At 30.1% G+C, this 13,487-nt stretch overlaps 1 protein-coding gene across 1 annotated transcript; it reads left to right on the forward strand.

Moving 5' to 3' along the window:
- The first annotated feature begins 3,277 nt into the window (after window positions 1-3,277).
- LOC111695739 (uncharacterized) lies at window positions 3,278-13,487 on the forward strand. The gene is made up of 13 exons (XM_023465167.1): window positions 3,278-3,349; window positions 4,886-4,941; window positions 5,223-5,306; window positions 6,938-7,032; window positions 7,634-7,717; window positions 8,149-8,226; window positions 8,624-8,653; window positions 8,725-8,760; window positions 9,532-9,603; window positions 11,085-11,166; window positions 11,850-11,916; window positions 12,713-12,743; window positions 13,380-13,487. The coding sequence occupies exons 1-13, from the start codon at window positions 3,295-3,297 to the stop codon at window positions 13,399-13,401; spliced, it is 792 nt and encodes a 263-aa protein (XP_023320935.1). The 5' UTR covers window positions 3,278-3,294; the 3' UTR covers window positions 13,402-13,487.

Here is a 13,487-nt window from a genome sequence, read left to right on the forward strand (position 1 = left end):
TCGTCAGTTCTTGAGATTGTTTCTTCGCAAAGATTAAAAACAAACTGTTCTACTGTTCTAATCTAATTAACACTTGGAATAGTCTAAAGAGTTTCAAGTCGTATTTACAGCATCATTCTTTCTGAGTAGCCCTGTATCAAAGTCGTATTACTGAATTGGATGAACTTAATATTAATGATAGTGTTGATATAAACAACATTATTGATAAACTTATTGAGAATATAATAGATATATTGTGTAATTGCTTTTGTCTGTTTGTGTTCACTGTCGACTGTGTGTGAGTGTGTGTCTGTGTGTTGCCAAATATGGCTTCTTTCCTCTTTCCTCTGTAGTTCTCTTATATCCATAGAACGGAATACAACACCCCGTAAACTTTGTTCATCATGATCTTAGTTTTTCATATACACGTTTAATTTTTTTTATTATTGTTCTTTTTGATTTGCACTTTTTTGCTGTTTTTGTTCCTTGTGTGTTATAATTTCATGTTATTCTTGTTCCTTGTGTATTATAATTTCATGTTATTCTTGTTCTTTGTGTATTATAATTTCATGTTATTCTTGTTCCTTGTGTATTTGTCAACCATTAACATTAAGACCCCCCCCCCCTTTTATGTAATGTCGTCTTCAACTTAAATGCTCCTCTCGGAGACGAGAATCCAAACCAAACAATTTCAGCCCGCTTTTCTTCTTTGTTCTCCGATAACGGAGTATAAACGTTTATCAATTGTGAACCATTTCAAAGTTAAACAAAAAATCCTGATATGCCAAAAACATCCATTAATTTCCAGAGTTTTAGAAAAAATTTTAATAAGTTTTTTGATTATGATCTTTCATTTTTCCTTTTTTTATGCTAAAAGTTATTCATCCAATGTAAAATCAAAATTATTAATAAACAGTAAGCTTATCGTGTTTGAGTAACAAAAGTGAGAATGGTAGAAATAAACAGATTTAAATGTACACGCTTGAAATAAATATGTTTTAGGGGAATGTTCAAAATCGATTGATTAGAGAGCTGGAGCTGTGGTTTTCCTCCCGTCTGTTTCATGTCTGGAAAATAAAGTTATATTTTAGGCTTGTTTTATGATTTTATGTTCTATTTGTAACACCATAGTTTCAGTAGAAGTAAATATTTCCATTTACTGAAAGCGCCGATTGAAGGATTCATAACTCTGATTGGATAAGAAAGATGGATGTTACCGCCATTCTATTTCTATTGGTTCAATACAAACAACAAACACATGCCTGAACCCTGATTGGATCAGGCACTATTGGACTCGGCATACAGGAGTGGTAAACACGCTAAAAATCAAGGATTAGCTTTAAAATTATTCAGTAATGAAAACAAGATCAACATGTAAATTCAGCATGTCTGTTTATTTCTTGGGTTGTTTATATCAAAGAAAAAGGCTGTGTTACGCGACCTAATAGTCTCGTTCTAAACATTCATAAAGTATGAAAAAAATTTTAAGATTTTCGAAATTTTTTAAAATCATAATTTGTTAGTCTAAGGTTTCTTGTTTTACTAAACTTCGGATCAGCGATTACATACTTTTGGAGCTAACGATATCTGAAAAAAAATAGCATGAAAAAAAACGAAAAAAAGGTATTCTGGTACCTCCATACGAACCTTGCCCAGACCATAAAATGATTTTTTTCAAATTTTTTTGGAAATCAATCGACAGCTAGCTAATCTTATCAACAACATTTTTTTATCTCACCCACACTGGCACAAAAATAAAACTTTTTTTTTGTGAATCTGAAATTACGAAAAAAATCTTTTAAAAAATCATCACTTTAATTAAGAATATTTTTACTTTAGAAATGATTTTTTTATTGGTTTATTTTAATGATAGGTTTAAAAAATTAGCAATCTGAAATTACCAAATGATTATTTCAAAAAGAAAATTTAAAAAAATTATTTTGTGGTCTGGGTAAGGCTCGTACGAAGGTACCCACAGCTTTTTTCTTTCTTTTTAATGCTAATTTTATTTTCAGATTGCTCTAGCTCCAAAAGTACTGATTGCAGATACGAAACTTTAGTTAAGAAAGAAACCTCAGACAAACAGCTCATGATTTGAAAATAAAATTTTCGAAAATCTTTTCATTTTTTATACTTTATGTGAATTAATGAAAATGAGACGTGAAAATAAAAAAATTTGAAAAATCCTGGAAATTGATTTATTATATTATTAAAATGCTTTATAAAATTATAAGTACCCCACGGAAAAAATGTCAGATTTTGATATGAAATATGTAAACACTTTTTAAACGTCAACAAATACGGTAACGTCAGACTGTGCATTTATTTATTTTATCAGTGGGAAACACAAAAGTTATAATTCCAGCAAAAATAATTAATGTAATTAAAAAAAAATAAAAATCAATTATAGTACAATTTACAAAGTAAATATAAAAAAATGTTATAAAAGTAAAACAGTTTGTAATCAAATTTCTCAAATCGGTTTAAATTAGTTCAGTTTCTTTCAGTCTAGTATTTTTGTCCGAGTAAAAGCAAGTAAAACAATACAATTTTAAATTATTGTTGACTATTCAAATTTTTGCAAAGTCATTTACTTAATTAATAGATTTAATCTAATTTAATTTTGTTCTTAGCAACCTGGTTGTGTGAACATTTGATATTGTTAACTATTTGATCCATACATATATACCAGAATTCATAGTTTGAGCATCAAAGGTTTCCGACATTGGGTTGTAAAGATATACGGATTGGAAAAAAATGGTGTGAGACTTTGTTGAATTTTAGTCATTTAATCGGAACTTTTGTTTGGATTTTATTAATTTTGAATCCTTGATCTCGATATCCAATGTGAGCACTTTTAAATTTGAGGATAAATGCTTAATCCCTTAAGTTATCCCTGCAGGGTATAACCATCGTGAGATATTGAAACCAAATTTAATTTATCTGTTGAGTAAGATGGATATCAATGGTGGATTCTGAATTTAAGGGTTTCCAACGCAAAGGTGTGTAAATGTATTATAATTTCATGTTATTCTTGTTCTTTGTGTATTATAATTTCATGTTATTCTTGTTCCTTGTGTATTATAATTTCATGTTATTCTTGTTCATTGTGTATTATAATTTCATGTTATTCTTGTTCTTTGTGTATTATAATTTCATGTTATTCTTGTTCTTTCTGTATTATAATTTCATGTTATTCTTGTTCTTTGTGTATTATAATTTCATATTATTCTTGTTCCTTGTGTATTATAATTTCATGTTATTCTTGTACAGATTTGAAAATAACCGTTATCTTCTGCTAATGTTTTAGAAAAAATGAAAGAAATGGCAACGGGCTTTCTATTAGTTGTCTTTTTATTTTCCTTTGGAAGTAAGTTCTTGCTTTATCATTATAAACTACTAGCTGAAGGGCCCGTGAAAAGAGATAAAGAAATTTTGAATTTGTTTAGCCTATAACCTGAGTGTCCAAAGAAAATCAATCGGTCCAGCCGTTTGGCCGGCTACAGACAACATATATATATACGAATGTCTTGTTTTATTATATAGATAATAAAATGGAATTTTTTAATAAATTCAAGACAAAACAGCACTATTTCACAAAGTTTTAACAAAACCTCATAATTAATGACAGAGCGTAACTTAGTTTCGCTTTTAGGGCATTTAACAATTATAAAAGACTTACAGACAGGGTGTCCCACGAAAGAAACAGACAGTTAGTAAATAGTTTTGAACGTCTTCTTCTGCATATTATATTAGATATTAAAGACTGTTTGCAGTTTATCTAGTTAGCAAAATCTTTTACTCAAATATATTACTTTGAAATCAATTTTACTATAAAATAACTGCCATTTTATTTTTAATATTAATGATAATTAATCTCTTTTGTGTCAAAGAAGAAATTATGGAAGAAGACATTTAGAACTATACACCAACTGTCATGTTTCGTGGGACACCCTGTACAATGAACTGATGGTGCAAAAAAACAAATTTTATTCGAGTTTTAAGTTTTAAAATATAGTAATTGATGCATGAGAGCCAGATTAAAACACATGTTAAAACTAGCTTGACGTTTATCATTGAATTCCGAGGGGGGTTTAAATTTCCATTTTTTCTAATAAATGATAAATTTTATCTGCTAAAAAATGTCCGACATTATATGAAAAAAACAAACAATGGACGATTACGAACGACTTGGTTCGATCAGAAAAATAAAAAACTTTCGTTTTTTTAGAAACCAAAGAAAATCAAAAAATTTAGTATATATACTGAACAAACTAATTTTCCGAAAGATTTTTTAACAAACCTTTGAAAAAAACTGACCGATCCTTCAGTCAGAAAACTGACCGATCCTTCAGTCAGAAAACTGACCGATCCTTCAGTCAGAAAACTGACCGATCCTTCAGTCAGAAAACTGACCGATCCTTCAGTCAGAAAACTGACCGATCCTTCAGTCAGAAAACTGACCGATCCTTCAGTCAGAAAACTGACCGATCCTTCAGTCAGAAAACTGACCGATCCTTCAGTCAGAAAACTGACCGATCCTTCAGTCAGAAAACTGACCGATCCTTCAGTCAGAAAACTGACCGATCCTTCAGTCAGAAAACTGACCGATCCTTCAGTCAGAAAACTAATAAAATAAGTGGAAAATGAACACATAATTTTGAGAAGAAACGAAATCAATTTGATTAAACGATTGAAAAAAAACGAACGAAATGGTTCGTTAATAAACGGTGAACGTACGAAAGAAAAAAAAGCCAAACGCGATCATCTCTACATATTAGTACACATTTTAAACATCCGAATTGTTCCAAACAAAACAAAGAAAATTTGTTAAAAAGTACTGAGGCTTTAACAGCGGGTTTCAGAGACACCCTGAACAGTTTGAAAGAGTTATATTTGTTCTTAGATTGTTTATCACCCTGTGAGGAAACTGACGCTTTTAACATAGATGATTTATTGATGGTAAATTCGCACATTTTAATCATTAAAGGGAGCGTTCGCGCATTTTGATTGGTTGCAAATTTTTTTGGTATCCACTCTTTTTCAAAAATTCTTTATTTTGATTTAAAAATTAAAAGTAATGGCTCTAAAGCCCCTAAAGAATGTAAATATATATATTTTACAGTCAATTTTTAGTTCAAAACTAAATTTTTAAGTTTTAAGAAAAACGCCTAAACATGTATAGAAGGTCGGGGGGGGGGGGCTGATCCCTTTTGTTCCAAAAGTGACCTGTACCTGTTTAGATATCCTTGTGGCCGGTTGACCGAAGAATGCCCTGGGTGGAAGGGGAACATTATATTACGGAGAAAGAATCAGCTGAACTTCAGGTTAAACATTTCTTTTAATTGTAGAATTTAAAACTTGCCTCAAATCCTAATTTTCTAATGCCTATATCTTTGAAACCTGATGTCGTAAACCTTTGATATTTAAAACTATTAGTTTTGCTAGATTAAGTGGACCAAATATGAAATATAAAAGGTTTGCATCATCAGGTTGCAAGGATATAGATATTTGAATCCATCATAAAAAAATAGATATTAAACATTTAATAGAATGAAAAAATCGATACATGAAATTAATCTTTATCACTTTTAACACCTTATTGATATTTCTACTCTTCCTCTTACTCTATATAATGGTAACTTTGAGTAAATTACCCAATTTTGCTGGAATAAGCCGAATAATTTAGTTTGAAAATCCGTCTCAAATTTGTAAATCTCGATGGTTTTAAACAAAGACTTTGCTAATTAAAGATAGCGCATCAGAAAATCTACGCAAATTTAACGCATTTTCTCGGGTTACCATAGATAGTAAGTAATGTCGTCTTCTCCAGAAATCCGGTATATATTTACCCTGTTGACGTTTCATAATGTCGTCTTTTGTAATGAATAGATATTTAAAAGGAAAACAAGGAAACCACTTTAGTTTATCTATTATGAAATATTTAATTTGTCCCTAGTTCATAAAAGTACCGTTGTTTTTAGAACCTTTAATGGGTTGGTAACTTGAAATTACAACTATAATCAGTCCCTGAGAACATTTACTTTTGGTTTGAAGTATTAATTGTTTATGAAAAAAAATAACCTACAAGATCTTGGTATTTAAATTTCAACCATACACCAATCAAGACTTATATCTTTTATGCAATTGTAACCTTGTACTTTTTAACAGTAATCAATTATCTCATTTTTTTCATTTAAGAAGGAATTCTCTCTCCACCTAATTTAAATGAATTACTAAATTAACGTCGTAATATTTATTATACTATAAATTACTTTTAAAATCAGAGGGTTTGAAATGTTTTTCACATACTCTTGGATCTTTTACTGTGACATACTCTTGATTTAAATGAAGGGCCTTCAGCCACAATTTTTTTCTTGCTGGAAATCTAAACCGTGATCCTCATACTCTTGGATTGCAGCTCTGTATTATATTTATTTACCGTTTATAATATTGGACATTTCTGGTCCCCTCTTTTCTTCATCGCCTAAAATTCCATTCCATAGTACCTCAGAAAGAATATTTGACGACATCTGAAAATTTCCACAAACAATTATCGGCAATCTTTGATACAAAATAGATGCCTAACTTTATCACAAATTCAGCTATAATTCACCAGATGATCCTCATATCCAACAAATGATTAAATAGATTTTAAAATACAAATTAATATCATTAATTTTAGATAAATTTTAGCACAAAACATTCACAATTGCGTTAAATATCTAAGGTTTTAATGTCGATCGTTCGACTCTCAAGCAACCAAAATAACCAATGACGTCAAAATACAGCTGTACTGGCGTACACAATAGTCGGAGAAATTTCCAACGCCTTGTCTTTATAACTAGCGAAGTCTTTGGTTTTAAAATAGAATGGAAAATATTTACTTGGCACTGTTGATAGCCAAAGAAATTACAAATAAATTTTGAAGAATCAAATGAAGAATTATATTCTCCAGTGCCAGCTACCTGAGTTACCTTCGCATAGTTTGGTAACTGTTACCTACACTCCTAACTATGTAAATAATATGAGATCAGCTGTTGTTAAAAGAAGGTAAATTTTATTTCAATTTCTTTTATATTGTTTTGGTCTTGGTCCCTTGGACTTTTAGTTTTATTTTTAAATTTTTTCTCTTTTCTAAATAAAGGAGAAATTTCAAAATAACGATATTAAATTTTGCACTTTTTTTGAAAATAACTTATAATTTATAACTTCATACTTAACATTTTTCATAAAAAGAAGGAACTAGAGCAGAAACAATTAATCAATAAAATGATTAAAACATACAGAATTGATCTCAACAACATCAAATAGTGAGAGTTCCATTAAAGTTTTAAACTTCTGTTTTGTTCGTTCTTTATAACAAACTCTAATTTGCTAATACCTATATTTTTTCCACCTGATGTTGTAAACCTTTGATATTTCAAATTCAGATTTTTTCATCTAACAGAATTGAAAGTTTGAAATATCTAAGGTCTACGGCATTGGATTACAAAAATATAGAGATTAGAAAATCAGAGTTTGTGACAAAGACTCAATTCCTTTCTGGGACATTTATCACTTGGTTCAACCAGAAGCGTACACAGGGGGCAAGTGGAACACATTCTCGTGGACGCCCATAGGTTCAGAATTAAAACTATTAGATGATTTCCAGGAACAAAACTGAGAATTCTGGTGTAGATTATCAAGAAGATGATGAAGCTTGTACAGTTACAGTTCTTAACACAAACTTTTCTGAGTGAGTCAAAAAACTTTTTCATTTGCTTTGAAATGTATTTTCCTTTACACTATAGACTAAAACTTCACATTTTCCCAATACCTCATTTTCCCTACACTTCATTTTCCCTACACTTTATTTTCCCTAAACCTCATTTTCCCTTTACCTAATTTTCCCTACACTTAATTTGTCCTACTCCTCATTTTCCCTACACCTCATTTTCTATACAGTACCTCATTTTCTCTATACCTCATTTTCCCTATGCTTAATTTTCCCTGCAACTCATTTTTCCTACTCCTCATTTTCTATACACCTCATTTTTCCTATACCTCAATTTCCCTACACCTCATTTTCTATACACCTTATTTGTCCTTTACCTAATTTTCTCTACACTTAATTTTTCCTACTCCTCATTTTCCCTACACCTAATAAATAGCATAATTTGTGTCTAGATCTGTACTGCATAGTGGTTTGGTGCCTAGGTGTGGGGAATCTAGGTCTATACTATACGGTGGTAGATCAGGGGCAAGGTACTGTAAGCTCTAACTTTAGAACCCATTTTCAACTGTTAAATAATGATTTCCGTAATGGCATTTTTAATACTCTTTTATTAGGCTGGGTGTTTTAATATTATTTAATAGACTTTTAATTAGAGATAAAAATGTGACAGCAAATATTCTGATTTATATATATATGTACACTACAGGATGTACTGTGTGGAATAAGAGCCTTCCCAATTAAACTTTTTTGTCTTTGTTCATTGGTAATGTTATTATCAGGATTCATTAAATAATAATCTTAACCAAAGATAATTGAAATCTTTTCTCATAAAAAAAAATATTTAAACTAGCCTGTGAAAGAAAAATAAATAAGAAAATAGAGAAAAGTATCTATTTTGTTCTCACAATAATAAACTTTTTATTTTAGCCTCACCACGGAAATAACTGATCATAAAGGGTAAATAGAAAATTTAACAAAATTAAAAAAACAGACATTTTCTTAATCTTAATTTTCATAATCTTGTTTAGAACATTTCATCTTGGATACTCAGTAGATGGAGACAGGAACATGATTAAATTAGAATTCATTTTATAGATTCCATGTTTAAAATCTATGAAGAAATTACCCCTAAACGTTCCATCAATACAAGATCGTTACATTCCAATATTCTCTAACAAGTTACACACAACCCATGTACATGTGAATATCCCAGGTGGGCCAACAGTCGTTCCTAGTTTAGACTGTACCGTCAATTTACAATTACTAAAGCGGCAGAATGTGTGAAATATAATGTGTTCGGCGAAGAAATTGATTTTTCGCCTCAAACTCAAATTTTCTAATCCTTACATATTTGTATCCTGATGGTGGAAACTTATTTGATCTAACAGAATAAGTTAATGTTTAAAATACGACTTCTGGCCGACCAGATATAAAAATTAGAAAATTAGCTATGATGAGTTTATGTCACGTACCTCTGCCCCTTCAGTAAAAGTAAATTCAACCTATATGAAGAATAAAGTCTGACCGGATCAACCTTGTTGCACCTGCTAGTCCTGTCCATTGAGCTAGGTACAGTACAAACTAGGACCGGAAAGGTCGACCCGGCTCGGAAATTCAAATGTACCACGACTGCCCGTGATGTGTAACCATTTTCTTTCCCCACTTACAAAATTCTCTGAGTTACTTTCTGTTAAAAAAGTTCTACTTTACAAAAATAGAAAAAATTGAAAACACTCTCATGTATTTTATTGTCAACATGAATATATCACGATTCAAATGTTTAAATTGATTTTTTTTCTCACAAAATAAAATATCTTTAATCGGTGAAAACTTAGAAAAATTGTAAGTCTTCATTTCCCTCACAGCTTTCTCAATCAAACAGGGACATACCAGTGTACCATAATTAGGTAATATCAGTAATTCAGAGCTCAGGGCGCCACCTCCAAGGGGCAAACAAAACTGTGGAAAAGGAAGACGACTTTAGTCTATCAAGTTATGGTTTCAATAGGCCAATGAGCATGAAAACCACAAATGTGAAGTGTACACAGACCAATTTGTTTTATTGAGTTGATGTGAAATCTTTAAGTTAAAATATTTGCTTTTTAACAACATTTAATACACACAAAAATTGTTTTAATGTCGTCTTTATATTCCACAGTTTTAATTGTCGCGCTGAAGAAAAATAAAAAATCCTAAAGTTTATTCTGACGTAAATTTTTTTTTTAATCTGTCTTAGATGAGTTGAGTAAATAAAAAATTGGCAATATATCTGTTTTTCATTATCTCTCAATACTCTAGTTCAAAAAAGTTTATCTAAAGGCTCTCTGGAGAAAAGACGATACAAGAAAACAAAAACAATAAATTTGTCTTAAATGAAAACATGTATAAACAATAACAATTGACATTTCCTCCTGAAAAGCTGAAAACAAAACTTAGTTTTAAGGAAAGATACACAAATTCACTATTCAATACTTGTAAACTGTATCTTTACTTATGTTTTAAAAAGAAAGTAAATCAATGTCTATTATCAGTTCAGGAAAATAAAAATGTCCCCGAAAAAAAGAAAAAAAAATCTTAAAATTTATTTTTCAAACATGTATTCGACCAAAAAACAAAAATAGTTTTACTCTTGATAATAACAATACACCGCTAAGCGTGCGACCGTAAAATATTCTGTCGTGTTTCTTTCTGATAATGGTGGTTTAGAACCCATAAAACGATATGAGTACAGTTTTCTTTAAAGCAATAATTTTGTTTATGATCATAGATCTTAAAAATGTCTAATCTTTTTTAAGGAAAGGTTTCATTATGAATTTATTAGCGCGTTTTGAAATAATTTTTGGGCTAAAAATACATAATTTAAATTCAAATTATTACAAAAGAAATTCTAAAAAAATATAAAAATTATAAATAAAATGTTTGGGTCTTTATTTCAAAATTCAACTTTTAAGAATCCTGAAATCGAAACTGTTGTGTGGATCTCGATATCTAATGTGGACACTTTTAAATTTAAAGATCAATACTTGATTTCTCAATAAAATGTATCCTTGTATTGTATAACACAACGGGATATCAATAAGGAAATAAATTAATTAAACTGCGAAAGGTGGAGATCAATGGAGATCAACAAAAGTTCTGACTGAAGTGCCCACATTGGATATCGTGATCAAATGTTCAAGATTAGTACGCAAAAGATCCCACCTCTCGTTTAGTCTTTTGCATGGTCTAAATTATACCAACACTCCAGCATTTTAGGATTCTTAAAAAATCCTTAATCTTACCGTACACAGTACACAGTACACAGTACACAATACACAGTACACAGTACACAGTACACAGTATACACAGTACTCACTATTCCTGGATCGTAATTTTTGTTTTTATTTAGAACTTGTGACCCAGGTATTCTAGAGAATAGAACTGAAGCTGAACAGAATCCAGTAGCTGTCACTAAATCTCTTTTCCTCAAGGTTTGACAGTTTACACAACAATATGGGATTAAACGGGATTTGAAAGCAAAAAAATGCATGACAATAATGACCATATTAGTTAGGGTGAAACCACAGTCTACACGGACTGCTTATCTCGTTTAACAGGGTGGGCTACGTAGGCCTAAGTTGACCCGGCACGACATGCTACGTGTTTACTATAGGTTTTTAGAGTGCCATCTCACGGCCACTTGTTAAACATAATACCCATTCAGGGGTAAGTTTTACAACTTTTAAAAAATAAAATTTTAAACATGAAACATAGCATTGATGAATTCAGTATTTTTTTAAGATTTTGTGTTTTGTATCAAAAGGATCCTTAAATATCCCTGAATACAGATGTTTGCTGATTGGTCGTGTACAGTACTTGTACACAATAGAAAATGCTGTGGAAAATATCGCATATTTAAGCTAATAATCGATCTCTGTAACTCTCTCATTTTTGGGAGGAACAATTTCATCGAAAATGTGAAATCCTTTTTGCACAAGCAAAGCATATTATATAAGCAAAATTTGTTAAAGAAATTTTTTTAAATCATAACGTTAAATCTTGGTTAAAAACAAAAATTAGGCTTCTAGACTGTAAAATGTAATATGCATGATAGCTATATAATAAAACAAGATAATGTAGCAATCTCTAGTCGTTTTTAAAACAATTATTTTAGGTTTATAAGAAACCCAGTTACAAGGAGGATTTTGTTGTAGCAATCTCTAGTCTTGGCATCGGAACAGGAACAGAACAATAGTAAAATTCAAAAAACTAAAAATCCGTTTAATTCTGAAATATAAGAAAAATAGTAAATTTACTATTTCAGCTTCATTTTCAAATGATATTTCCACTCCGTCAAAAAAAGTTTATCCTGCTTTTGATGAAAAGTAAAAATTCAAAGCTAGGAAAGTAAAAAGAAGCGGTTTTAAAAAATTTGAAAAACAGTAATATCTATTTATGTCATTGTAATGGGTATTATTAAGTGCGAATAAGTTTTTGCCGGGATTTTATTTTGACCGAAAACAAACTAGAAAAATTAAAAATCCCGGCAAAAACTTTTTTGCACACATGATACCCATTTCAATAACATTTATAGTTTTATTCAATTTTACTCAAATTATTAAAAAGCAGGTCGATAAAGTTTCTGAATCACCCTGGTGTAGGGTGATTAAATAACTTTATCACCCTACAATGAGAAAAATTAGGTATGAAATTTGAAATTTTAATAGCAGGGTGAAAAAGCTACTTTTTCGCCCTGTTGTAGGGCGATAAAGTCACTTAATCACCCTACAACGGGAAATATTAGGTGTAATATATTCCATCAAAATTGAATAAAATATTTATCTTATTTTCTAATTTTAATTCCACTCCAACAAAAAAAGCTTTCCATACTTTAAACTACAGGAAAAATTCAAAGCAAGCAAAGTAAAAAGAAACGATATCTTTTATTAGAAGTAATATTCAAAATAAAATGTTTCCCTCTTTAAAAAGTTTTAATAACTAATTTAAAGGAGTCTTAATTATTGTTTTGATTCGTAGGAGCTCTGTTGATAACCGCATTTTTTAGCAGGTAAAACGTATATTTTTCCATCGTAATTTTTCCTTACGCCCATTTAACTATTTTTACTCATACAGTGATAACCAGAAAACTCTGGAATAGGAAGACGACTTTTACACTATATTCATGACTTTAAATACTCCAATGAACATAAGACACAGCAATTGCTAATTGTAAACAGACCCATTTCACTTAATAAGTGATTTTATAACTTACTAGTTAAGTTATTTGCTTTGTAACAACATAAAATGTACTTCTGTTATGTCTTAATGTCGTCTTCTACGGAATAATTTAATCAAGCATTTAAGTTAAAAACAATATGTGTGTATATTGCGTAATCTGAAGGCGTTAATTTTTTGTGCGTAAAGATAATTAAAAATAATAATGATTTAACATAAATATGAAAATTCTTTTTAAAAATCCTGATATGCCAAAAACATCCATTAATTTCCAGAGTTTTAGAAAAAATTTTAATAAGTTTTTTGATTATGATCTTTCATTTTTCCTTTTTTTATGCTAAAAGTTATTCATCCAATGTAAAATCAAAATTATTAATAAACAGTAAGCTTATCGTGTTTGAGTAACAAAAGTGAGAATGGTAGAAATAAACAGATTTAAATGTACACGCTTGAAATAAATATGTTTTAGGGGAATGTTCAAAATCGATTGATTAGAGAGCTGGAGCTGTGGTTTTCCTCCCGTCTGTTTCATGTCTGGAAAATAAAGTTATAAATATATTTTAGGCTTGTTTTATAA

This window comes from Eurytemora carolleeae, unplaced genomic scaffold, assembly GCF_000591075.1.
Source record: "Eurytemora carolleeae unplaced genomic scaffold, Eaff_2.0 scaffold87, whole genome shotgun sequence".
Taxonomy (NCBI): Eukaryota; Metazoa; Arthropoda; class Copepoda; order Calanoida; family Temoridae; genus Eurytemora; species Eurytemora carolleeae.

Excerpts from the sequence above, each read along its gene's own strand:
- LOC111695739 (XM_023465167.1), top strand. The coding sequence starts at position 3,295 with ATGAAAGAAATGGCAACGGGCTTTCTATTAGTTGTCTTTTTATTTTCC. Across the intron at positions 11,167-11,849 it reads CTAAATCTCTTTTCCTCAAG|GTTTATAAGAAACCCAGTTA; the intron begins GTTTGACAGTTT and ends CAATTATTTTAG. Across the intron at positions 12,744-13,379 it reads ATAACCGCATTTTTTAGCAG|GGGAATGTTCAAAATCGATT; the intron begins GTAAAACGTATA and ends AATATGTTTTAG.